At 41.2% G+C, this 27,980-nt stretch overlaps 1 protein-coding gene across 6 annotated transcripts; it reads left to right on the top strand.

The window, feature by feature from the left end:
* The first annotated feature begins 596 nt into the window (after positions 1-596).
* LOC308396150 (protein NLRC3-like) lies at positions 597-27,697 on the top strand. Of its 6 annotated transcripts, none has more exons than XM_080881262.1 (13): positions 597-620; positions 3,486-3,617; positions 3,702-3,794; positions 3,873-3,986; positions 12,754-12,826; positions 12,989-13,193; positions 13,318-15,115; positions 18,892-19,065; positions 19,770-19,943; positions 20,135-20,308; positions 22,035-22,208; positions 25,897-25,943; positions 26,085-27,697. In XM_080881262.1, the coding sequence occupies exons 2-13, from the start codon at positions 3,529-3,531 to the stop codon at positions 26,612-26,614; spliced, it is 3,645 nt and encodes a 1,214-aa protein (XP_080737388.1). In that variant the 5' UTR covers positions 597-620; positions 3,486-3,528; the 3' UTR covers positions 26,615-27,697. The 6 variants fall into 6 exon arrangements, with proteins under 6 accessions (XP_080737388.1, XP_080737386.1, XP_080737387.1 ...); XM_080881260.1 differs by having other exon boundaries at positions 2,190-3,617; XM_080881261.1 differs by having other exon boundaries at positions 603-2,376.
* Positions 27,698-27,980: the final 283 nt, after the last annotated feature.

The following is a 27,980-nucleotide window of genomic DNA, read 5'->3' as shown; positions in this document are numbered from 1 at the left end:
CAGCCGTTAGCATCATTTCAGTGTTTTGGTCATAAAAACACTTCCTGTCACTGTGGTGGTCACAGTGACATCATGCAGTTTGTGTTTTGACCTCCAGAGGGCGACAAATCAGCACAGACAGAGAGCTCCATTCAAACTTTGCTGCCATCAGTAATAATTCTTCAAATATAATCATCAGTGTTTGTGCAGTTATGATATCAGGGACAATCTAGACGTGTGACAATAGTGAACATGTCACATGACACACCTTAAACATCATGTGATCCACTCTCAGTCTGCACTTTCATTCATGACTTCAACAGGTTGAAATGAGCTTTGAACAATCGTCAGTTTAGTGCTGAGTTATTCAAACGCTGCAGGAAGAACAAAGTGATGACAGATGTTTGTGTTTGAAACAGGAAAACCAGCAGAAATAAATCACCTCTGGACAACCTGCCAGAGATGATTTGGGAGTTTCCCACGTGCACCTGAATGCAGCACTGACTGTTTCTCAAACGCTCCTGATTGTAACGGTGTCCTCAAACGCCTCTCTGACTCTTTCCTTCCTGCTCAAAGTTCCTTTTTTTTTCTTGGTGTTTGTGGCTGATGCTGATCGTCTCCGTGTGAAGCTCCGTGTGAAGGTAACCCGAGCAGTGTGTAATGTTTCCTGACTAACATCAGCTGTGTGCAGCTTAGTTCCAGCACACATCTGCCGCTCCATAGTTCACGGTAACGGACTCACAGCTGGACCAACGAGGCCGACCGTTAAACTGTTGCCGATAGCCTGTCTGTAAAAGATGTCTTCATGCTTGTAGTTATTAAAAAAAAGACTCCACATTGAGTCGGTTTGAATGTTTTCAGTGATGATGTGTAGAAAAATAACAATGATGACTTTTTAAAGCTGTGTGGACAGGGTGGAGTTCAACATGTGGGGCAGTGTGGAGGTGCACAGGTTTATTTCTGGACTCCTGATGGTTTCTATAGCGGCTTTGCACATGACGTCATGCTGTTAGGGTCGTGATCACGTTCACAGAGAGTCTATTGTTACTGTCGCAGGTACAAAGAAATTAAAAGCAGAAAGAGAATCTTTTTTTCATCTCTTTCCTGTTTCTGATAGAAGACGAGGAACAAAAACATGATAATTAACAGATACAGCAATCAGATAAACAGTATAAAAGTATTGTAACTATTAGGACTAAAAGTATTTGGATTTTTAAAGGTCAAACAATATGTGATGATTAAAAATCTTTACATTTTTATTTTCCTTTTTTCTTTCTATTCTTGTTTTATTTTATTTTATTTACATCTTCATCTGCCTCCAGCACCACCTTCAGCTTCTCTCTTCCATCTGAAACTCTTCCTCCTCACTGAAGTTAGGCTTCTAATGTGACAAATCCTACATGAATATACTTAATTCATCTCGATATTGCCTCAATTAGTCAGCAGATCGAATAACTGTGGTTTTCAGGGGTTTTTTGTACCTACTCCACTGGGGTTGCAAGGTGATCCAAGCAGGTACTAAAATGTGGCGTTGCCAGGCTGTATGTCACTGACTGATTCACTGTCACCACAAGATGTGTCATGAGACGGTCTCCTTCAAACAAAGCAAACTCACCATGTGAAAGAAACAGACGGGCAGAAAGCAGCACTGTGGTCAAATGAAGAGGTGCAGACCTTTTTGTGCACAGTGGCTGAAGAACAAATTCAGATGAAGCAGAATGAAGTGATCCGCATTGCAAAGGTTGGCTGCTAAAGGGACCAATGCACAGTAACCAGTGGCTTTAAAAACGTTAAAAACTGAAAAGTGATTACCGGGCCATCAAGGACCACAATGGCTGACGTGGGTCCAACAGACAGGACAGGAAGTGGTTTAATCAAACGGACGTCATTTATGGGCGCTGACCAGCGAGCACCTGGAGTGAGAGAGGCCTCGACTCACGGCACTGCTGGAGAACATGGTGACGTTTGTGAATGCTTTGTGTGTTTAATCGTAATTGTTCACTTTGAACAAGCCATGTTTCAATAACACTGTTGTCTCTTTGCAGATACAACGCTAGCTAGTTCTCTGTTTATGCTAACTCCATCCTCAGCTAGTTTTTGTGCTTACTGAGAGAACAACATAAAGTTCAAGCCACAGCTGAAGAACTACGCTTTCCTCCAATTTAATGTCATTTGTGTCCTTTTGCTGTGAAACCTTTTCTACATGCGAGGGCTTTTCATACATCTGGATTAGCATGGACCTCCAAGCTCCCCTGTTTGTTGCAGGGGCAACCTGCAGGCGGGTCCATTCCACTGCAGGGCAACCTGCACGTGGCGAATAAAATTTGAACTTGAACTTGTGCCCCAGCTCCAGTTGGTGCAGCGGTGCAGACGCCACACAGCGATGCCCCATCACTGGTAAGAAATGGTGATGAAATTTCATGCTACGTTGACTTTAGCAGTGATGGAGGAAGTGCACTTTTGTTTCATTTTCTTTCCTCCACTGTGTTTTTGCTCCATTTTCCCATAATTCCTCTTGCATTGCATTGACCTTCCATTCTTCCTTTCCTGTAGGCGAGAGGAAGAGGACACAATGTAAACCTGGCTGTACTAGTGTGCTTGAGGCATGGCAGCAGAGGGCGTAGGGAGGAAAAGCCAAAACGGCACAGGTCGCTGCCTTCAGTTAGGCATCCCTGAGTGTGGTCGGTTATCTCGCTTCAGTAATGCGTGGCCACCGTGGCTGATGTTTCATCTCATCCATGGACTTTACCCCTTTGATGTAAAACAAAAGCAAAAGCTTTACATTTCTCTACTTTGTAGCTTTTGGTTCTAGGAGAGGTTTAGTACAGCTTCAGTGTTGCACATAGAAAATAATTTATACATGGCACATTGTAAATAGTTTGAATTTTCCAGAGCGTCATAAAGAATTTAGTGATTGTTGTTTGTGCATCATATTTTTTTTTCACGAATAACCAACATTTGGCACAGATGTGCCAGGATAACTCCTTTTGAAGAAAATAAAAACAGTCTCTCCTTTGCATTAAGTCATTGCACAAAAATCTACATCTGTTTATGTGCCAGAGAAAAAATCCTTTATTGTATGTGTTTTGTTGTGTTTGTGACGTTCAGCCACACTGATGTGGTTCTACACTGTAATGGGACACCAGTCGATCTGAGTCGGGTTGATACTAATGGAAAAGGACTTAAATGTGTCCTGGGCTCATTAACTCTTTAGCTGATTAACTTCTAGTTAGTTAGCTTAGCTAACAGTTAAAGTGTGATCACTGTGTAAGCAGTCAGCTTGGTCCTGAAATAAAGCTGCTCGCTGCCATTTCTACAGCCGTGTTTGACCTGCTGCTTTGTTGAACTACAGTAATGGAGGATTTGGAGGCTGAACTTGGCTCTGTGACACTTTTTGTAATGAACTGATAAAAACTGTCTCAGGTGGATGTTAGTCCAACACGTCAGACACGACCTCTGCAGCTCTCAGTTGATGTGCACTTGAATGCTTCGTGTTTCCTCTGCAGGTGAAGGTAGAAAGTGTGTGTGAGCTGATGTGAGTTCAGCTGCATGGATCAGTGTGAGGACAGAGAGGAGGGAGCCCCTCCCTCTAAAGCCACCCTGTGTGGGGAACATGAGAGCCAGACCAAAGCTCAGAGGTGAGATGACCATCTCTAACTGTCCATGACTCTTCTCCATGTCACAGCTCAGCACTCACATCTCTGCTCCATCATTATTCACAGGAACCCACCTGGACCTCCACCCAGCTCTGTGTCCTTACAGGGCGACCGAGTAAAAAAATTGATCAATAAATTTGAACAAAGACAGTTATCTGAGTAAGCTAATGTCACTGTTACAATGTCTCACATGTGATCAGCTTAGATGTGCTGTAATTTTATTTAACCTGTTTTTAGGCTCCATCAGAGACTCAAACCTGGACCTAAACCCAGCTGTGTGTCCTTAAAGAGTGAGCAGTCTGGAAATCACTGGATTAATTTTAAAGTCCAGCCTCCGTCCGCTGCAGAGAGGTGAGCTGTTAGTAAAATGAACTCTTTGATTTAACTGCTTGATGTTGTTGGATATAAACTGCAGTGCAAACACGTCATTCCCTCAATCCCATTTAAACCGTCTCTTAAAAACAAGCCTTTGGTTTCTAAACAACTGAAAATCTACTTCAGCAAACAGGAAGTGATACTCGTGCTCATGTTTTCTTCCATCAGTCACGTGCTGTATGTTGGAGGAAGTTGGAGGACGTAACACTAACTCTGCTGCACAGATTTCACTTTGACTCATAAAACTCAAAGCTTAAAAAATGATTCAAACACTAGTTTTTATTTTTACTTAAAACTGAAGTCACTCAACATTTTTCTCCACTTTTCTGAAAATCCATCAAATAAAAATCTTCTAAAATGTAGAAAAAAAAGTTTCCTCTCTGACTTTGTGCCTTTTGGAGATCAGTTCATCTGCTGCTCACTGAACTGTTGGCAGAAATGTGTGCTGCACATGGTAAACACACGTAACTATACTGACGACTGCTTTAAGCAGGTGACCGACACTAAAAAGTTAATTGTGCCAATTAAACTTTCATAGTGATAGTGTTCATATTATTATGTTGGGTGGTTGAGCAAGCAGATTGTTGGAAATTTCAGCATGCAGTTAATTTTTATTTTATTTTCCAGAGACTGGATTCCATTCCAGTACATCCCATTACAACCAGTACAGTTAGCTAACCAGGCGACGAAACCTCAGCACTTCAAACCCCCCACACCATCGCTTTGGCAGTTGTTGCTAGCTGTATGCTGCCGTAGCTCAGTCAAAAGTAACTCAGGGAAGGATTTCAGCATGCTCAAGTCAAAAACTGGACTTTTCTCTACCAGCTGTATCAGAATAGCGTGATCACAACACACGTCAACTTTTGCTGCTGCCTTGGCGTAGTGTACGAAGGCACAAGGAAACAAATCTGACACTCCGCAATTTGCAACATCACGCCATGCAGAACAGCATGTTAACAAGTTTAAGCAGGGAAGGCCATGAAAGTTGCACTAGCAGGAAAGAAAAATGAAAGAGATGCCATTTAAAGCTCAAACAGGAAGTGCTGTCACTGAAAGAAAAAACTTATTTGTTCAAATTGATGTTGGTAAAAACATTAATCTGGTCGCTCCAGTGAGTTAGTTCCCTCTTAGGTCCCTTTGTGTCCCTGCCTCCCCAGTTGTGTCCTCGTGTCTGTCTGGTCTCTCTGTCTCCTTGGCTGTATGCGTTCCTTGTCTTGTCTCGTTAACATGTCTGCAGTTCTGGTCCTTGTGTTTTTCCTACATGGTCCCATGTTCTTCTTTTTGCGTCATGTGCTTTTGCCTCCCAGTCTGTTGTGTGTATTGATAGGTTTGTAACTTGAACCTATTCACTGGAACGTTGAAGACAATATAATTACACAGCAAGCAAGACACGAAGTAGGCAAAGTTCTTCATGTTTCTCGTGCACGGGAGAGAACCGGTCAAACGCCGTTCCTTCGTTTGACCCCAGTCGCTCTCGTCCGCTCCCCCGTAACACTGCTCTTTTATTGAGGTTACATGAATATGCATAGGTTCATTAACATACGATGTATACATACACACAAAGCGTACCTTGCCTGTGCGTTGTGTAAGTGTGTGTGTGTGTGTGTGTGGGGGGGGGGTCAGTGTGTGACCCCATAAAGACTTCCCTAAACCTGCTGGTCTGGAAGTCCAGCAGTTCATCTAAACAGAAGGCACTTAGACTAAAACAGCTATAGATACGTTTATCCTACCATAAAACAATAAGACAAGGTACGAGCTCTCCCACGCTCCCAGAGTGCTCTGGAATGCACACAAAGTTTGCAGACTATTAAGGATCAAACCTCTACCAATCTACAACTAATTATAAAACTCTAAGCATATATAAGTAGATATTTCTAAGCATAAATGACAATCAACAATACAAACCTAACATGTATCACCATAAGTTTATCCCTATTCCCAGTGTCATGTCCATGCAATTTTGTTTGAGTCTGTATCTATTACTTCCTGTTTTATTTTTGTTAGTCATCTATCTTGTGTGCGTATGTTCAGGTTTACTTCTGCTGTATTGATATACAGATTTAGTTCACCTGTGTTACCTGGTCTGTTCCATCTCCCTGATTACCTGGTGTGTATGTAACATACTCCACTCTTAGTTTACTCTTAATTTCCTTCAGTCTGTTGTGCTCTCCTGTCTGTCTGTTAGAGTAAAGCTGGAGCAAAATGACTGAAAAACCTAAGTTGACTGCCTTATGTTTTGTTATATCTGCCAGCTAATAAAGATTTGTCTACGAAAGTTCTCAGTCATCCAGGTCACTGTAGTCTAAGGAGTGTGGAAAGAAAAGCGTCTGGACTTCTTGAAGTTTCTTCAAGACGTTTCACCTCTCATCTGAGAAGCTTCATCAGCTCTAAGAGCAGCTGGGGGGAGATCTGTGCTTTGAGTTAGTGTTTGTCTGTGGAGTAATGCATTTGGTTCACAACCCATATATGACAGTTCTAGTCAGATACCATTGTGTTCATGTTTCCCAAAAGGTTGTGTTACTTTCAACTACCTATTGTTACTAAATAGATAGATGAAAGCAACTGTGCTGTCAGGATTTGTGTTTAGATCTCCATCAGGTTCAGCAGTCAGTAAGCAAAAGTTAGCCAACCTTGTTTTGGTGGCTGGTTTCAGAAGTTGAGAAACTGCTAAGCATTCCAATGCAAAGCCTCAAAGAGTAGAAACACCAGTAGAAACACCACAGTTCCAACTACCAACCGCGAGCCAACCTACAACTTTGATGGTATTGTATGATAATGGACTTCATTTCCCTCGTGTGATCAGACAGATTGCTAAGCAAACACATATTTGCCCCAACAGTCAATCAATTCATAGATATGACTGGTAGACACATTTTATTTTCAGGTGTGCACATTTTCGGTGGGCTCTGAATTAGGGCTGCCACAAATGATTATTTTCATAGTCGACTAATCAGATCATGCGTCCACTGGACGTAAAACGTACAGCTTATTGCACCAGCAGCATCTGCTCTTATATAACTATCATTAGCTTACAGCGTGTTAAAGGTATGTGCTAACTAATAATAAAGGCAAGATGATAGTTTATTAAACTTTAATGAAAATGGCATATTGTCTCAGTTGAGTTTAATAAACTCCCTGCTATCTAAAATAGGACAGGACACTGGAGTAAATTCTCGAGCATCTCACACTTCTGTTTAATCAGTTGTCTGCTTGACGTTTATTCAGCCGTGTGTAAACTGTAACTTTAATCTCAGCCAAACCAATTTACTCAGGAACAAATAAAACACTGAAAAATCCAAACAGTAACATGTTTAAGTTATCTAAGTGACTTATATATCATGTTTAACCTGAGTAGCGAAAGACCGCGGGGTCTAAAAATGATGTGCCGGGAGTCCGGTTTTCTCGCCAGCTCTAGTGAACCTTGAACCCCGGCTAGCTATCGAGCTGGTGGATAACAAACGTCTCCGAATACGTTGGAGCGCTTTTACAAATATGTGATGTTTTGATAAACCGAGCAGATATTTGAAGTTCGCACAGCTACGTTCTCACCTGATTAGGGATGGGTATTGATAAGATTTTAACGATTCCGATTCCATTTTCGATTCTGTTTAACGATTCGATTCCTTATCGATTCTCTTATCGATTCTTTTTTTTTTTTTAAAAAGGAGAACACTAAAGTCGATTAGTTTAGAACTGTGTTTTATATCTTCTCTTTGCCTAATGTTGAACACCTCAAAAACTGTCGGTATGTATTTTTCAAAACGCCCCTTAAACTTGAAGCAGTCAAACATATTCCTGGATGGAGTAGAGCTTGAATTAGCTCCAGAATTTAAATATCTTGGGGTCATTCTAGACCCAACATTATCCTTCAAGAGTCACATAAATAAAGTGTCCCAGGTACTTAAATTTAATAATCGAAATTTTAATCATATACGTAATAATTTAAATATGAATGTTGCAAAAACTTATTTTTACTCAATGATCATCTCTCATATGGACTATTGTTTGACGTCCTGGTCACTTGCTTGTCCAACAACACTTAAAACTATTGAAAACATTTATAAAAGAAGTTTAAAACTACTTGACAAAAAACCGACTTCCCACCACCACTGTCATGTGTTAAAAAAACATAAATTACTGAACTTCAATAACTTAGTGAAACTTAAAAGAGTGAGTTTAATATATAAAGTCTTACACTCCCTTGCTCCACCACCACTAAAGCAGTTCATTAGGCATAAAGAAAGCTCAGACAGGACCACTCGAGCTACAATCCGAGGAGACTTGTTTATACCCCACAGACGGACAGCATTTGGGCAGAACGTCCTCTCTGTCCAGGGTGGCCATCTGTGGAACAGTCTTCCTCAACCCATTAGAGAATGCTCGACATTCAATTTGTTTAAGGCAAAGGTTAAAAACTGGTTATGGACAAATCAAGTGTGTGATCATGTATGAGTTGTATAGTTTTAATGTTTTATTTGGGAACAGAATGGTGTGTATGTGTAAGTTTCAGTTCAGTTCAGTTCATTTTTATTTCAAACATTTCAAACATGTGCCTTCACAATCATTACAAAATATCATTCCATTATTTGTTTGAAAAGGAGTAGGCTGAAGTATTTACTTATTTGTCCCTACCCCCTCAAGTTTTACCTCTCATTCATTTAATTTTTTTTTGTCTTAAATTAAACAAACAACATATGAAACATATAAACATATGAAGTAAAACAAAACATAACATACATAAATCAAAAACAAGAAATTAGCAAGCCCCACCACAGTATAGTTTCTTTCATATGAAAAATACAGAATGTGTATATTTGCAGATACACAAGTTATGGAAAAACAACAAACCAAAACAAAACAAAAAAACAACCAAAAAAGAACCGCAACACCATTACCAGCAACATTACCGTCCTGGGTTAACCCCGTTTTCTTCATTCTTATACTTATTTAAAATTAGGTTTTTATATTTTACTTTAAACTGTTTTATGTTTTGACTGTCTTTTATTTCTTCTGTTAGACTGTTCCATAATTTAACTCCTGCAATTGAGATTGACATAGTTCTTAAAGTTGTTCTAGCACTTTGTATTTTTAAATTCCATTTCCCTCTTAAGTTATACCCACCTTCTCTTTCTATGAACAATTTACAGATTTCTTTGGGAAGCAATTTATTTCTGACTTTATACATTATTTGCGCTGTTTTAAGCTTCACCAAGTCTTGGAATTTAATAGCTTGCATTTTGACAAAGAGTGCATTTGTATGGTCCCTGTACCCTACATTATTTATTAATCTAATGGCCCTTTTCTGTATTATAGTTATTGTTTGTGTGTTACTTTTGTATGTGTTTCCCCAGACCTCTACACAGTAGCTCATATATGGCAGTAGTAAAGCACAGTATAAAATGTGCAGTTTGGTGATGGAGTTTTTATTATGAATGAATGATGAATTTTTATGAATTATTATGTCTATTTTTATGCTTAAGGACAACAGATGGAAATTAGCCCTTGGCTATAATCTGGTATGTTTACATTCATGTAATTTTTTTTTTTACATTTATGTTCATTAACATGCACTGTCCTAAATAAATAAATAAATAAACAAGATAGAAATTTAGGAGTAACATGGCCTTACAAACCCAACAGTGAGATCTTAAGAGATTCACAGCCTACGGCTCTTCAATGGGGTGTCACAGGGTCCCCAGGAAAAAAAAATGTATATGTAAAATAATAAAATAAATATTCTTCTGTAGCAATAACAAAGTTTAACATAAATTATTCTGTAGCAATTACACAAGAATATCCAGTAATGTCCCTGCCTACAATTAAACATATTCACTTACCAAAGTGAAATCGGGGGCATCTGCTGTGGCAAATTGGGTGCAAGCCTTTGACCACAAACTTAGACACTGCTGGGTGACATTCGTCTATCCTGGCCTGAAAGGAGACGCTACCGGTAGACTGCAGCGAGAACTGCCAGCATCTGAGCCAGACTCTGTCTCTCTCATCATGGTTATCTAAATGCAACGCACAGTAATAGCAGGTTTTGTAATAAGGTAAATCGCGCTAACATAATATGCAATGCTAATTTATTAGTTACCTGCAGTATTAACGGGAGAGGACGTGGAAACGCTACCGCTGCTGCTGGGTTGAGCTTCGCTAGTCCGGAGCGGATCAAAAACACGACATTCGTTGAAAGCAATCGCGTGTTTTTTGAGCAAATGCTTTTGCATATTCGTAGTGTTTCCTCCCTTTGATGAAATCTCTACTTTGCAAGTATTGCACGTTGCCCTGTTGTCATCCTTTCTCATAAAGTGTAACCAAACTTTTGAGCGTTTGTGCCGCTCAGGCGCCGTGTTTCCTACTGGGTAAAAGACGCTACTCAACGTGATGACGTCATTCGGGGCGACTGGAATCGATAAGGGAATCGTTTTTAAAAGTGGCAAACGATTCCAAGGAATTGAAACAGTGGGAACCGGTTCTCAACAAGAACCGGTTTTCGATACCCATCCCTACACCTGATAATATGTTAAAAGTTTATTTTGTGACCCAGAAAGATTAATAAGAGTAATATTAAAACTAAGTAGCTGCCGCCATTGTTGGAAACTGGAATTGGCTGGGCAGCGCTATGAATTCTGGGATAGGTTGGGCCACGAAGGACACACCCAACCCATCCTTCAAATCTGGGGAAAAGACATTTTGTTGGCCGCATTAGGAGGAGTCTTCAAATTTGGACAGCCTTCGTTGCGTCACCGTAATGTAATGTAATCAGCCTACAAATGCAGCTTCCAAAAGATGCGGCCTCTGAATTTGGACACAGCAACGACACAGGACACTGCTTCTCCTTCTTTGGCGTTTAGCGCCAGCTGGCATCCTTGTGCATGCAGTGCTGCCATCTTCTGTTTCAGTCCGTTATTACACTCTTAAATCCTACTACGTACTCCTGCATCTTTGGGATCTTACAAAGCTTCAATCAACTCGTTGACTATTAAATTAGTCGTCGACAATTTTGATAGTCGACGTAATCGTGACTAGTCCGAATTTCCCAGAGGAATCCACCCGAGGGATTAATAAAGTTTTATCTAATCTAATCTAATCTATCTAGTCGACTAATCATGGTAGCCCTACTCTGAATGTGTTGGATCCTGCAGAGTTTTTATGCCACATGCCCTTCCTGACCCAAGATCAATTTCTGTGCACCAGTGCCTACTGATGCCAAGTGTGGTTTGGTCAGGAGTTGTGTCTGTAGATTTGTGACCTTATATTTCAGTTGAGAGAATATGTCTCATCTTGTGGAGTGACTTTGCTGAAAGAAAGGTGATACCTATGCTTAGAGGAACAGACAGCCTATGGGTTCTTAAACAGATAACTTAGGGGCGATCGTGGCTCAAGAGTTGGCAGTTCGTCTTGTAATCGGAAGTTTGCCGGTTCGAGCCCCGGCTCGGACAGTCTCGGTCGTTGTGTCCTTGGGCAAGACACTTTACCCTACCGGTGATGGCCAGAGGGGCCGATGGCGCGATATGGCAGCCTCGCTTCTGTCAGTCTGCCCCAGGGCAGCCCTGATGGCTACAACTGTAGCTGCCTCCAGCAGTGTGTGAATGTGAGAGTGAATGAATAGTGGAATTGTAAAGCGCTTTGAGGGCCCCGAAAAGTGCTTTCAGCTTTCGGCTGAACCGCATGTGTAGGTAAATGGCCTGTATTTGTATAGTGCTTTTCTAGTCCCTAAGGACCCCAAAGCGCTTCACACTACATTCAGTCATTCACCCATTCACACACACATTCACATGATGGCAAGCGAGGCTGCCGGACACTGGCGCCACCGGGCCCTCTGACCACCACCAGTAGGCAAACATGGGGTTAGTATCTTGCCCAAGGATATTTGGCATGCAGCCAGGAGGCAGCCTGGGATCTAACCACCGACCTTCTGATTAGTGGCTGACCTGCTCTGCCACCTGAGCTACAGCGACCCCACAGCCGCAATAACGAAGTGTACTGAGACCTGTGAACATATGGTCAGTTCGGTCGTGCATCATTTACAGCGGTGCAGAAACCCAGGATTGGGGCACTAGAGACCCGACCACATGTTCACACTTCTTTATTGCGGCTGTTGACTTACACACGTGGTTCAGCCAAACACACATCAGCAACAACACGACCTAGTTCATTCTGTTTTAAGCTGGCGAGATGTGACTGGGCATACCACTCAGGTGCGTCTGCCTCCCCGCAGCCGTGCCGCTGACCACGCCCCGCCACAGCTCAACAGTCAAAAAAAGGCTCACTGCAGCCACTAAGAGTCAATGGTATGAAACTTTCACTAAATTGTATATTTTTCATCTCTCTTCACAAGTTTCTGGATTTCTTTTTTTTTTTAAAAGACTAAGACTGAACTATATTTTTCCACGTTTGGCACATTTTCACATTCTGTTTAACTTTTTGCTTTTTTGAAAAACAACCATACTAATTACCGTGTCACCATTCTGCTTAGTTCGTAAACCAGAATCATGTATTTTCATCTTGTTGTTGTCATCGTGTTGTTGAGTTAAGGAGTAACTATTGTCATCTCTGATGATCAAACTGTGTTTGAGATAAAATATAATGCTTTAAATACTTTTCAACTACGAATTTCTGTTGAAAATGAACTGTTGAACATTTACAGCTGCAAGGAGTCATCTAAATCGGTCATTGTCCAAATGTCTCTTGCTTGACCTTTACTCTCTGCTTGAACTAATTCTTCATGATTCCTCCACAGAGTGCACCAGGAGAGCTCAGAGGTTCAACGTAGTCAGTCTGCCCATCAAACACAGCTGGACTCCATATTTATGGTCTGTACATGTACAACAACTTCTTTTACATCTATTCTGTTCACAGTCATCTTCATGCTGCTCTTTGTAGACCAGCGGGGTGTCAGTGTGCCCAACATGGATCTGATGTTTGGCTCCATGATTTCAGTCTGATTGGCTCATTCATAAAGTATCCTGTTCCAGATGCTGGAGGACAACATCATCACGTTTGTAAAGAACGAGCTGAAGAAGATCCAGAAGCTTCTGAGTCCAGATTACCCAGAATGCTTAGAGAGTCAAAGGGAAGAAGAAGAACAGAGGAAGAGGACCAGAGAAACTTTTGTGAAGATCACGCTGGACTTTCTGAGGAGCATGAAACAGGACGAGCTGGCTGACCATCTGCTGTGCAGTAAGAAACAGATAAAGATTAGAGCTGGTTAATGAATGCTAAATTAACTAATATCTTGCAGATGGACAACATGCATGTGTACTTAATAAATTCTTGACTGAGATTTAATTAATTTGTTTTTTAGAAATTCCCACTGAAGGTTTTCAACATCATTTCAAGTCTGCACTGAAGAAGAAGTTCCAGTGTGTGTTTGAGGGCATCGCTAAAGCAGGAAACCCGACCCTTCTGAATCAGATCTACACAGAGCTCTACATCACAGAGGGAGGGACTGCAGAGGTTAATGATGAACATGAGGTCAGACAGATGGAAACAGCATCCAGGAAACCAGACAGACCAGAAACAACCATCAGACAAGAAGACATCTTTAAACTCCCACCTGGAAGAGATGAACCAATCAGAACTGTGCTGACAAAGGGAGTGGCTGGCATTGGGAAAACTGTCCTGACACAGAAGTTCACCCTGGACTGGGCTGAAGGCAAAGCCAACCAGGACTTCCAGTTCATGTTTCCATTCACTTTCAGAGAGCTGAATGTGCTGAAAGAGGAGAAGTTCAGCTTGGTGGGACTTGTTCATCACTTCTTTACTGAAACCAAAGAAGCAGGAATCTGCAGCTTTGAAGACTTCCAGGTTGTGTTCATCTTTGATGGTCTGGATGAGTGTCGCCTTCCTCTGGACTTCCACAAAACTACAATCCTAACTGATGTTACAGAGTCCACCTCAGTGGATGTGCTGCTGATAAACCTCATCAGGGGGAAACTGCTTCCCTCTGCTCGCCTCTGGATAACAACACGACCTGCAGCAGCCAATCAGATCCCTCCTGGGTTTGTTGACATGGTGACAGAGGTCAGAGGGTTCACTGACCCACAGAAGAATAAGTACTTCAGGAAGAGAATTGGAGATAAGAAGCAGTCCAGCAGGATCATCTCCCACATCAAGACTTCACGAAGCCTCCACATCATGTGCCACATCCCGGTCTTCTGCTGGATCACTGCTACAGTTCTGGAGGATGTGCTGGAAACCAGACAGGGAGGACAGCTGCCCAACACCCTGACTGAGATGTACATCCACTTCCTGGTGGTTCAGGCCAAAGTGAAGAAGGTCAAGTATGATGGAGGAGCTGAGACAGATCCACACTGGAGTCCAGAGAGCAGGAAGATGATTGAGTCTCTGGGAAAACTGGCTTTTGATCAGCTGCAGAAAGGAAACCTGATCTTCTATGAATCAGACCTGACAGAGTGTGGCATCGATATCAGAGCAGCCTCAGTGTACTCAGGAGTGTTCACACAGATCTTTAAAGAGGAGAGAGGACTGTACCAGGACAAGGTGTTCTGCTTCATCCATCTGAGTGTTCAGGAGTTTCTGGCTGCTCTTCATGTCCATCTGACCTTCATCAACTCTGGACTCAATCTGCTGGAAGAACAACAAACAACCTCCAAGAACTCTGACACAAGAGAATCTACAGAGAAAAACTTCTACCAAACTGCTGTGAACAAGGCCTTACAGAGCCCAAATGGACACCTGGACTTGTTCCTCCGTTTCCTCCTGGGTCTTTCACTGCAGACCAATCAGACCCTCCTACGAGGCCTGCTGACACAGACAGGAAGTAGCTCACAAACCAATCAGGAAACAGTCCAGTACATTAAGGAGAAACTAAATGAGAATCTGTCTGCAGAGAAAAGCATCAATCTGTTCCACTGTCTGAATGAATTAAATGATCGTTCTCTAGTAGAGGAGATCCAGCAGTCCTTGAGTTCAGGAAGTCTCTCCACAGATAAACTGTCTCCTGCTCAGTGGTCAGCTCTGGTCTTCATCTTACTGTCATCAGAAAAAAATCTGTTTGAGTTTGACCTGAATAAATACTCTGCTTCAGAGGAGGCTCTTCTGAGGCTGCTGCCAGTGGTCAAAGCCTCCAACAGAGCTCTGTAAGTAAACATGTGGTCACAGCTATTTTTTTAATTAACAGCAAACAGGTATCCACAACTAACAAAAGAAACATTACTGGGTGCTTATATCTGTAAAATCAGTAAAACTATTAAATGATCATCAGTAGTCACTTTATGCAAAGTGACTAGAAATTGTGAGTGTTTGTGAAATATTTTGAAGTGTAACCTCATCACTCAGGCTCCATTCAAGCCTCTATCTACACCACAAGCGTCTAGACTCTGGGCGGGGTCCTGCTCTAATCCCCGTCACCACTGGGAATCCATTCTGAGATGGGCCATCGGAGTCTTATCGCAAAATATCTCTATCTGAATTCTGTACATCAATACATTTTTTTCCCAAAAGGTGATTCTGTTCATCTGGATGTAGCGTTTTCAATGTGCTGTAGAAACAGTACATTTGCACACTGACCTCACATCCTAGTGAAAGAACAATGGTCTGTGAGGTCATTTCCTTGATCATTAATGTACAAATTATTATAAAGTTGCAAACTATTATAAGGCTTTTTATGAAGTTGAGGAAACCTGCAGTCAGTTGAGACTGAAGAACTTTTTTGGATGAGTGACAAAATGTTTCTCCCACTGGAAACGCTACGTCCAGATAAACAGAATCAACTTGTTGGGATTTACCTACCTGGATAATTGAGCATGCATCAAGACAATAAATCGTGTTCAGTTCCTTCTAATGGCCTCTAACTCGTTTTGCTTGTGGGTTCCTGCTGCCAGCCCCAAGAAGAATCTCCCTGCCTTTATTTTCTACAGCTTTGTCTTGTTACCCCCATTTCCATTTCCCCGATTAGTCTCGAGTTCCACTTCAATGTTTGTTATGATTTTGAATTTAGCGTGGTATTTTATTATTATGTGGACTTTATCAGTCAATAAATACCTTGCTTCTTCTTAGTTTGCCTTCTGTATCAAGCACTTTTGGTCCTATTTCACAAACTTTGTGATCCTTCAGATTGTTAGAGAGTGCCATGACCAGTATGGACCCAGGAGAGAAACCATTTACACTGTGGAAAATGAGGCATCAGTGCCGACTTTATCTCACCACTTTGAGTGACCCTGATGTAAGGAGTTTGGTGATTGCTCTTTTTGCTTCTTGGAAATTATTCTCACAGAATTCTTTACTGCTCCAACCTGCCTGCCTTGTCCGGACTGGCCATCCTTCTAACCCTCAGTCGAGGTCACACCTCTATCTAAATTCCACACACCTGGGTTCGTCAATGCAAAGTCAATGAATGGTGCTAGATACCAGGATGATACCTCTTCCTTTTCCTCATGAACCGAGCCGGTCTGCTTGAACCAGCACCTTACTAGAGTCGAGTCAGCCAATTGTAATCTTGTAAGATGCTTTTATTTTTCTTGGAGTCTGTTCTTCCCGTGTCTGAAATGATGACTCCAGAAATTGTGCCTCCTGTTCCTGAACTAGCTAATCTTGAGGTTGCTCTTCCTGGGCCTTAGCTAGCTACCCCATATATTTTGAGCCTCTGCCTTAGCCAAACAAACTGGAGCATATGAGTCCTTTAATGCCTGAGCTTAAATAACCAGAGAAATGTTAATACAAACTTGAGCATTTTATGGTGCCAGAGATGTGCATCCTGATCTTGATCTTAAAGGGAAGCTGGCTGAACAAAAGACTAAGGCCACTGCTGCTAACGTGCCTGCTCTGCCTTTGTGGCTGGCTACAGGTTTAACTAACGGATGGACTCTCCTTTCCAGCACTCTGGCATAGACTTTCCGGGGGGGCTGAGGAGTTTGATCCCCCTGTAGTTGGAACACACCCTCCGGTCCGCCTTCTTGAAAATGGGGACCATCAACCCGGTCCAGGGGTACTGCCCCTGAACTCCAAGCAACATTACAGAGGCGTGTCAACCAGACAGCCCTACAACATCCAGAGCCTTTAGAAATTTGGGGTAGACCTTATCCACCCCAGGAGCTATACCACCACGGAGTTGTTTAACTGCCTCAGTGACCTCGCCCCCAGAGACTGGCGGGTCATCCCCTTCGTGATCAGACAAGGAGGTCCTCGAAGTATTCCTTCCACTGCCTGACTATTTTCTCAGTCGACGTCAGCTGCGCTCCAATCGCACTATACACAGTGCAGTGCACCTCTCCAGAGTCCCCTGACGGTTTGCCAGAATCTCTTCAAGGCAGTCTGAAAGTCTTTTTCTTTTTTCTTTTTTTTGGCCTCTCCGAAGTCCACCATTTGGTTCGGGGGTTACAACCACGACAGGCACCAACCACCTTGCGGCTGCAGCTCAATGCAGGATAGGATAGGATGGTGGTGATAGGATTACAAATTTGATCATCAACGTGTGGCCGAGAGCGTCCTGGTGCAATGTGCACTGGACACTCTTATGTTCGAAGATGGTGTTCATCATGGCCAAACTGTGGTTTGCACAGAAGTCCAACAACAAAACACAACCAGTGTTCAGATCCGGGAGGTTATTACTTCCAGTCACGCCCCTCCAAGTCTCACTGTCGTTGCCCACATGAGCATTGAAGTCTCCCTTTGTGACAACAGAGTCCCCAGGAGGAGCACCCTGCAGTACCCTACTCAGAAACTCCAAGAAGGCTGGGTACTCTGAACCGCCACTTGGCGCATAAGAAGGTCAGGACCCGTCCCCCAAATCGTAGGCGCAGGGAATAAATTCTCTCGTCCACTTGGAGCGGGGGCCCTGGTGGACCGATCCCCTAATCATGAACCAGAAATGATTTTTCTTAGTATGTTTAAAGTTTGTTTTCAACTTCTAATCAGCAGGTGAAGGAGGTGTTGTTTACAAAGAAAAAATGCTGCTTTTCAGGATACTTCATTCAATTTTCAAGGAGGAGCTTCATAAAACTAGCCAGTCAAAGTTAGGGTTGGGTCTTCTCCACACTGCACTTCATAAAGTGCTTTACAAACCTGGACATTATGACTAACAGGTGGATCTTCTAGTTTAAGTGCAGCTGGCCGGACACTATAGAACCACTTATAGCTAAAGAGACAGACAGTGAAAGAGGACAGTATATTCTTAGTTTGTAAACATCAAGCTCAGTGTTGCAGCCAAAGACAGAAAACAAATGATGCCCTTAACATCCTAGGACCTGGCATCCACATATGTGGAAATCACATTTTGGGTTTTCTAGACCAAAATACTAAATTGTGCTCTACAAGGGCCTGATATCCACTTACGTGGACATTATACTGCCACTGTTTTATCAAAATTTAAAACGAATGTCCTCATATGTGGATCTCGTTTTTCTCAGGAACAAAAGTCAAGTAAAAAAAAAATCTGGTAATTCTTTGGTTTTGCATATATCAGGTCTCAATCAGCCCAAATAGCAAAGTGAAATTATAAATGCACGCCATGAAAGAGTTCGGGTCTTAGGAGGTTAAAGTGATTTTTAGTTTTAATGTCCCCTTTCTCTGAGTTATTCATTCTCTCACTAACCAGCTAACATTAACTAACGTACGTCTATTAGCTGCAACCAACCTAACACATGACTTCATGTCTTTTACTGACACAAGATAAACATGTTTTTAAAACTTAAATCCAACTTCACGGACAGTGTTAAATCTGTCTGTTTTTTAGACTCCATGATGTAAATTTGCTAGGAAAAGAAGCTAAAGAAGCTTGTTTCCAACAGGGGTCATTCCATCTGATTTATTTTTTCTTTATAATTTTAAGATTAAAAATATATATATAAAAAAAGTTACAGTCCAAAGCTGTGATATGATGATTGAAATCAGAAGTGATTTCATTATGATTTTTCAGACTTAGTCTCTGTAACCTGTCAGAGAGAAGCTGTGAAGCTCTTTCCTCAGTTCTCAGCTGTGAGTCGTCTAGTCTGAGAGAGCTGGACCTGAGTAACAGCATCCTGCAGGAATCAGAAGTGAAGCTTCTGTCTGATGGACTGAGGAGTCCACATTGTAAACTGGAAACTCTCAGGTCAGATCATCTGAGATATATATATATGTATGTGTGTGTGTGTGTGTGTGTGTGTGTGTGTGTGTGTATATATATATATATATATATATATATGTGTATGTGTATGTGTGTATATATATATGTATATGTGTATATATATGTATATGTGTGTATATATATATGTATATGTGTATATATATGTATATGTATATGTGTATATATATGTATATGTATATGTATATGTATATATATGTATATGTGTATATATATATATATATGTATATGTATATGTATATATATGTGTATATATATATATATATATATATATATATATATATATATATATATATATATATATATATATATATATATATATGTATATATATATATATATATATATATATATATATATATATATATATATATATATGTATATATATGTATATATATATATATATATATATATATATATATATATATATATATATATATGTATGTGTATGTGTGTATATGTATGTGTATGTGTGTATATATATATGTATATGTGTATATATATGTATATGTATATGTGTATATATATATATGTATATGTATATGTATGTATATGTATATGTGTATATATATATGTATATGTATATATATGTATATGTGTATATATATATGTATATGTATATATATGTGTGTGTATGTATGTATATATCAATGTTTTTTCTTTTTCCTCTCAGATTGACTGGGTGTAACCTCTCAGAGGGAAGCTGTGAAGCTTTGTCCACAATTCTCAGCCTTCAGTCCTCTAGTGTGGGAGAGCTAGACCTGAGTAACTCCAACTTACAGGATTCAGGAGTGAAGTTTCTTTCTGATGGACTGAAGAGTCCAAATTGTAAACTGAATTCTCTTAGGTCAGGTTACGTGGTAATCCGTTTTTCATCAACTGACATCATTCACAAATTAAAAATTTCAGCCTCATCCATTTATTCTATCTTATTAAGGAATTAAGGGTTTCTGGGAAAGAAAACGGATTAAATATTGCTAAAGGCAATAACAGTTCATTACACCTGACAGATATATTTGTTTCATTGCTGTTTTTCAGACTGAATCACTGTAACCTCTCAGAGAGAAATTGTGAACCTCTGTCATTAGTTCTCAGCTCTCAGTCCTCCAGTCTGAGAGAGCTGGACCTGAGTAACTCTGACCTGCAGGACTCAGGACTGAAGCTTCTGTCTGTTGGAGTAAAGAGTCCAAACTGCAGACTGGAAACTCTCAGGTCAGGTTTCAAACATTTTCACTGGTGATCATATGCTATCTTTATTATATTGTTGCATAAAGATGTGTATAAAACTGCCAACTGACCTTTCATTTACCTTTTGGGTGGATTTTTAGGATCTGATGATTTTTCATTGTCACAATTAGGGATGCTCAATTAATCGAATTTTAATCTCGATTACGATCTGGGCTTTCAACAATCATTAAAAATGACTGAGCTGATTATTAGCCCCTCCCTCGTGCTTTACTCTCATGCTGCTCCGTGTGGCAAACCGAGCGCACCTCTCTGCATTTCGAACACGTGTCACAACTATTAAGAGCAGCGGTCCCCAACCTTTTTTGCGCCACGGACCGGTTTGTGCCCGACAATATTTTCATGGACCAGCCTTTAAGGTGTCGCGGATAAATACAACAAAATAAAACCAGTACCGGTACCGAAAAAAAGAAGATTTGTTCATAACACACGTGAAAAGACCCAGGAAAACCGAGTAAACGATAAAAACTATAACAAAATAACGCTGAAAACCGATAAAAACCCTGAAAACTATACATTTCACACCTGAGCCTCAACTCTCGCGGCCCGGTACCAAACGACTCACAGACCGGTACCGGTCTGAGGCCCGGGGGTTGGGGACCGCTGATTAAGAGGACCCGAGGGAAGCTCGGAAAGCTAAGCAGAAGTTATTTGGAGAGGAGAGTGACTGCTGTTGGTTGAAGAGAGGTAAAAAAAACTTCAGTGATGTGGAAACATTATAGGTTTAAGTATATTTTGTGTTCATATTACATATGAACACAAAATATATGTTTATAAAGACAATGTCCAAATTATATGTTTAGGTGTGTATTATTTTCATTAATGTGCAGTGAAAGGTTTAATAATACCGCAGCTCCACATTTAGATATAATAGTTCAGGAAACTAGAAATGCCACTCTCACTAAAATTCTATTAGAATGATTCAGGTTTGTGAGAATTTTGAAAGAAAGGATAATCTCATTAATTAAGTGTTTCCTTCCCTCTATCGCCAAAGCACTTGTTAATATGTTTATTGGCGACTGTCAAACCTTTGAGTCACCGAGCAGCTGAATAGGTGAATAATGTTAACATGCTCTCGTTAAAATGTAAGTCAAAGTTCCTCTTTAAAACTCCATTATGTGTTATCAAAATCCTTAAAGTTCATCGAAAAACAACAGCGATCAAAACATTCCAGGCTTGAGCGATCAGCAAAAGTCGACTTTGCCCATCACCCACTCATTCAAAAAAAATTCCCCCGGGAGGCGAACAGGTGCTATAGTAATCACTACTACTATTACCAACACCACGTGACCCAAAGCTACGCCTATCCACAACATTCAGGCCCCTAATTATTACATCCTTACAGTAATAATTACACATCCGACATACACGACATACACTACATCACATCAGAGACACCCAGTGAGACAACATAACATACTCAAAAGTCCACCAAAGTAATTTTCTTTTAGACAGCTTTTAGACATCATCTTTCTGGAACAGACCAGGTGGTAATCACGGGTTGGACTTGAGGAGGAGGAGGTGGTTTGGCGTTAAGGTTTCCAAATCATTTGGATTGGTGGATTCCAGCATAATGGGTCTGCCTGGAAGTCCATCTTGAACTGCTGGAATGGGTGTAAATGGATAGATGTTATTGTATCTGACAAACAGAAAATCATTGTTCACAGATGGATTGTTGTTTGTGTGTCTGCAGTGTGTCAGGCTGTCTGATCACAGAGGAAGGCTGTACGTCTCTGGCCTCAGCTCTGAGCTCCAACCCTTCTCATCTGAGAGAGCTGGACCTGTGCTACAATCATCCAGGGGACTCAGGAATGAAGCTGCTGTCGGCTGGACTGAAGGATCCACGTTGGAGACTGAACACTCTCAGGTATGGAGAGAATATCTGGTAGAGGAGGAAGAGCTGGAGACATTTCCTCTGTCCTTCACTCACTTCCTGTTTGTTTCATGCAGATGTGGCATGAACAATTATGCGTGAGGTCTCCAGGGAGAACTTCCCCAGGAACAATCTGTAGATATCTCAGTATTTTTAACAGTGCAGATTGGATTTCTTTCTTTCTTTTAATTGTATACACAGACCACAGACATATTTATCCTAGATTAAAACATCCACCAGAAGAAGGAAGAGGAAAGGAAATGAAAAAAATATTAGCCTACCTTTGTCAAAAGAAAAAATAAGACCTTATAAAATTATTATTTTATAATCATGGCTGTGGTAGAAGCTGACAACTACAGGGAGATGTTTTTGGTACATTTAAAGTAAAGCAGATGTGCACAAATGTTTTTAAGTATTTCAGTGCTTTTCATAGACAAATGTCACAATGTGCTTTGAAAAGCAAACACACTATAAAGTAATGGAACAGAAAACAATGGAAGAAATACATTTAGAGACGATGTAACAAACTTGTTATCATAAGATGGTTTATGTGTATTTATGTTCAGTTTTTAACCACTTTTGAATTCTTTATTTTGTCTTTTAACTTACAGTTACTTTTCACAATGAATTCACAATGTAAATCGAATTGACTATCAAACTAAAAAGCATGTCACACAGCTTGAGTGTCTGTTTGCTGTTCATTGTATACACTCTCTGCTGCTGTGTTTGTTCTGTGTGTGGATGCTGCACTGACTCAAATTTCAGAAGTCATGTACAGTCGTGGCCAAAAGTTTTGAAAATGACATAAATATTAGTTTTCACAAAGTTTGCTGCTTCAGTGTTTTTAGATCTTTGTGACAGTTGTTTCTGTGATGTATCAAAGTACATAGGCTTTTATTGACAATTACATAAAGTTTATACAAAGAGTGTGTATTTGCAGTGCCGGTGATTCTATTTCAAGACCTCTGTCAATCAGCTTCTGGCCCAAGTCCTGACTGATGGCTCCCCATTCTTTCATAATAAATGTTTGGAGTTTGTCAGAATTAGTTGGGTTTTGTTTGTCCACCTGCTTCTTGAGGACTGACTACAAGTTTTCAACTGGATTAAGCTCTGGGGAGTTTCCTGGCCATGGATCCAAATGTCAATGTTTTGTTCCTGAAGCCACTTAGTTATGACTTTGGCCTTATAGCATGGTGCCCCATCATGCTGGACAAGGCATTGTTTGTCACCAAACTGTTCGTGTATGGTTAGAAGAATTTGTGTCGGTGGATGTTTTGGTACTATTCTTTATTCATGGCTGTGTTTTTCAGCAAAATTGTAAGTGAGACCACTCACTGAAAAGCAGCTCCACCCATGAACGTTCTCAGGATGCTTTGCTGTTCACGTGAGACAGGACTGATGGTAGTGCTCACCTTTTCTTCTCTGGACAATCCTTTTTCCCAGATGCCCCAAACCATCAGAGAAAATGACTTTACCCCTCAGCAGTCCACTCGCTGTACTTTTTTGCAGAACATCAGTCTGTCCCTCATACTTTTGGGGGCGAGGGGAGAAGTGGTTTCTTTGCTGCTGTTCCTGATACCAGGCCATCCTCCAAAAGTCTTCACCTCACTGTGGATGCAGTGTTAACCATGATTAACCACAATGATTTCAAACCTCACCCAGTAGCGGTTTTAGATACGGGCGACACGGGCGGTTGCCCGGGGCGGCATCGTGGTGGGGGGCGGCATCACGGGCATCGGCAAAAAAAAAAAAATGCTCATACTCATGCTGCCCTGACGTCATGCCAGCGCACATCGGGAATGGCATAGGCAGCGATTGGTTTTCTATCGCCCATTTGCTGGGAGTAAGGGCGCCCTCCGTTTGCGAGGTGCGCCTGCTGCTTGCGGCACAGGGAGGAGAGGGCGGGGCGGTGGGGGATTCTCTGACCAGCTGGAGCAGCATCTAATAACCAACTAACAAAATAAAAATAAATAAAAACAAACCAACAAACACGAAAACACCAGACATCATGATACAGACTTGTATTTTGCACCGATGTTTTTTTCGAAATTCTATACGCGAAAAGTGAGCACGAGAGCCCTCGGTGCGCCTGCGCGCTGCTGAAGTCAAAGTAAACTTTATTGTCATCTCTGCTACAGACAGTCCAGCATATAGAGAGACGAGACGACGAGGCTCCAGTTACAGCAGTGCAAGTAAACAAACAATATATATAAGAAGAGTAAGAAAATAAATCTACACTTTAGGACTCGGGGATAAAGGATCAATAACGATTTAAAATTTACAGTTTGATGATTTAAAGTCTCACACAACCCGTTGAAAGGGGCGGGGCCTGCTGCTTCCAAATAGAGCACATTTCATTCATAATGTTTTAAATCCAAGCCCATTGTGTATTCATGATTTGAATCCTGGGTTGTCTTAAATCTCAGAAATACACCTTAGACAAAGTGAATCTGTGAACTAAGGTGTAGGTTTATTAGGTTATGTTGTGGTGATCCTCGGGTTGGGGGATGGGTGTTCATACTGGAGTGCAAAATTAAAACCAATGGAAGATGGACAAGAAAAGTTCAAAGCCATCAGGTCCTCAGTTTAGAAAAAAGAGAAAAGAGGAGGAGAAATGAGCAAAAGATGCAGGTAAGCAGATGTGTCACTGGATAATGGCAGGTCATCCTGAAACAATCAGAATCAGAATACTTTATTAATCCCTAAGGAAATAATGTGGGTTACAGTTGCTCCAAGAAGAAATGGTAAAAAATAGCAACCGTAACAGACTAAACTCCAAACAATACATTATGTTACAGATTTTAATATTAATTAGTCATTGTCAATTGTTGATTTGTCCTGTTCTCGTTGTATGACGAATTATGATGGCTGTTTGGTAGCCGTTTGCATACTATGCATAGTCTCTCTCTCTTCATATGTGTGTGTGTTTTTCTCTGGTGAAATTCAGTATGGTTCCGACAACAGTTTTATGTTAATGTACAATCCTTAATATGTTTTGTGTGTGTGTGTGTGTGTGTGTGTGTGTGTGTGTGTGTGTGTGTGTGTGTGTGTGTGTGTGTGTGTTGTTGGGGGGTGCGCCAAAGGGAGTGTTCGCCCAGGGCACCAAACAGGCTAGGACCGCCACTGACCTCACCCACATTTTAACAATTCCATTGCGCTATTCTAACTTGATCAGCATAACATAATGATCTCCAGCCTTGTGCTCGTCAACATTCTCACCTGTGTTAATAAGAGGATCTCAGCAGGTCCTATTATGGCAGTGATGGAAAGCAGTGAAATTGTGGTTTTTTTTCTAGGGGGGGGTTAGTTTACATGGCGAAGAGGGACTTTGAAATTCATCTGATCACTCTTTCTCACTCTCAAAACTTTTGTACACCACTGAACAGTAACCACACTGACACAAAGAGATGGAAAACAGCTGGCAGCAAAGGCAGAGAGGTGTCTTTTCCAGCTAAGCAGAAGAGGAATATAAAGATAATGAAGGTCACAGTTTGAATCAGTCACATTTCAGTCAATACAGTGGTGCACTGACAGATCCAGGATCAGTCCAAATCATCAGCAGTGTATTTGTGAAAATGTTGGACTGTTCCTTTATCAGTGTCTATCAGTCTGTGTATGAGAGCCATGTAATGTCCATGTGTGCATGCTGACTGTGCTGCTCTGACCCCCCTCCTCCTTTCAGGGTGGAGCCTGCTGGAGAACAATGGTTGACACCAGGTCTGAGGAAGTGTAAGTGTGTTTTTAATGGGATTCATGAAAACAAAGCAGCACACATTCACATCTCTGATGTCAGGAGTCATCAAAGTGTCAATCAATGAACAGATGATGGATCAATAACTGCAGCTGGATTGTGTTTGTTCTCTCCATCAGATTCCTGTCAACTCACAATCGACACAAACACAGTGAACACAAAGCTCCAACTGTCTGACAACAACAGGAAGGTGACACATGTGGAGGAGGTTCAGTCGTATCCTGATCATCCAGACAGATTTGATATTTATCATCAGCTGCTGTGCACAAATGGTCTGACTGGTCGCTGTTACTGGGAGGTCGAGTGGAGAGGATGTGTTCATATATCAGTGAGTTACAGAAGAATCAGAAGGAAAGGAAACAGTAAAGACTGCGTGTTCGGATGGAATCCTCAGTCCTGGACTCTGAGCTGCTCTGATGATGGTCCTCAGTCTCTCAGGCACAATAACAGAACAACATTTATCTCCTCCTCCTCCTCCTCTGTCTCTAACAGAGTAGCAGTGTATGTGGACTGTCCTGCTGGAACTCTGTCCTTCTACAGAGTCTCCTCTGACACTCTGATCCACCTCCACACCTTCAACACCACATTCACTCAAACTCTTTATCCTGGGTTTTGGTTCTATCCTGGTTCCTCAGTGTCCCTGTGCTGAGTGGAGTGTAAAGAGTGTCGTCCTGTTAGAGAAACACTCTGACTGTTGGATAGATAGTTCAGTCTGTACATGTCTGTCTCTTTCACGCAGAAACACGTTTTCAGATTCATGGATTCAATCAGTGGAGTCATTACTCAAATGTCCATGATGCCAATGATGCATGTGGAACTGAATGTGTAGGCCAAGGAGGGACACAACTGTTTGTGACCTCTGGATTCTCCAGAGGTCAACAGAGGGAATTGTAGAATAAGGAGGGGATGTTTTTCTCATTATCATTTAATATTTTAATATGCCATTATTAGTTCATTAGAAGTATATAACCAGCTTTGCATTAAGCATAAATTGAAGTTTTTGATCTTACATTATTCTTTGCATTACAGTGATGGTGATAACTTTAGTTTGATCTTTTCTTACAGGTACCAGAATAATAACATGATTTTCATTGCAGATGTAACCATGATTATTCCATACACATTGCAGTTTGTTGCTTATTCTAGAGTTGTGCTCAAGGTAATTAAAGGTTAAAAGCTACAGCCAGCGCGAGTCTGGCTGATCTATGGAGGGCAAAGGCTTTGAGCTTGGAGGCCGCACGCGCTTACACAGCATTTATAAGATGTTATTCTTGATGATTTTGTGCTTAGTCATGTTTTAATATGTTTTAAGTAGAAGTAGCTGATCCAGCAATATTCATTTAATATTATATACTTGATTTAGAGCAATACACACTGATGGTCTTAATAAATGAAAGAGTCCTTGTAGCTGCCATGTTGTGTCTTAGCAGGGTACAGACGGTTCCAAGAGAAGGGGGGCAGTCAGCGTCTGCCCTCGGGAAGGAGACAATGTTATTCTTTGTGTTAAATAAAATTGTCAACATTGATTGTATTACACCTGTCACTACGCATGAGGGGGCGTTCTAATACCCTGATTTCATAAAACTATGGTGATGTGTTTTTTGAGATGAGATCTGAGACTGTCTGCATACAGTGTCCATCTCCCACGTGTGTGATCATTAAATCATCGTTTGACTCAACCCGACCGGACCAGTGTTGTTATTGTGGGTTTTTCCTCTGGTGTCCATCCCCAATATTTTTGAACCATAACACTACGTGATCGCTAGCGACACAGCTATGTTAGCATAACATAAACAGTGAAGCTGGAGGACGAACACTAACACTTTTCCACCTATAAAAGTTAACATTAAGGTTCCTGATAGTTAAAGACAAATGCAATCGCATGGCAGGATGCTGTAAACGGACCAAACTTCAGTCAGGAGAACAACTGAGATAATCCATCCACAATACGAGGTTAGTCATTAATATACTGCAACAACATGGGAATAGAGCAGCTGCCAGAGAATTCAACATTA

The sequence above is a fragment of the Rhamphochromis sp. 'chilingali' genome, assembly GCF_963969265.1.
Source record: "Rhamphochromis sp. 'chilingali' genome assembly, chromosome: 4".
Lineage (NCBI taxonomy): Eukaryota > Metazoa > Chordata > Actinopteri > Cichliformes > Cichlidae > Rhamphochromis > Rhamphochromis sp. 'chilingali'.
This window is presented reverse-complemented; position numbering and strand designations above follow the sequence as displayed.

Bases quoted from the DNA above. Each gene is read 5' to 3' on its own strand.
- LOC308396150 (XM_080881262.1), top strand. From the start codon at position 3,529: ATGGATCAGTGTGAGGACAGAGAGGAGGGAGCCCCTCCCTCTAAAGCC. The intron at 3,987-12,753 runs GTGAGCTGTTAG...ATTCCTCCACAG, and splicing joins CCTCCGTCCGCTGCAGAGAG to AGTGCACCAGGAGAGCTCAG. The intron at 22,209-25,896 runs GTATGGAGAGAA...TCCTCCTTTCAG, and splicing joins TGGAGACTGAACACTCTCAG to GGTGGAGCCTGCTGGAGAAC.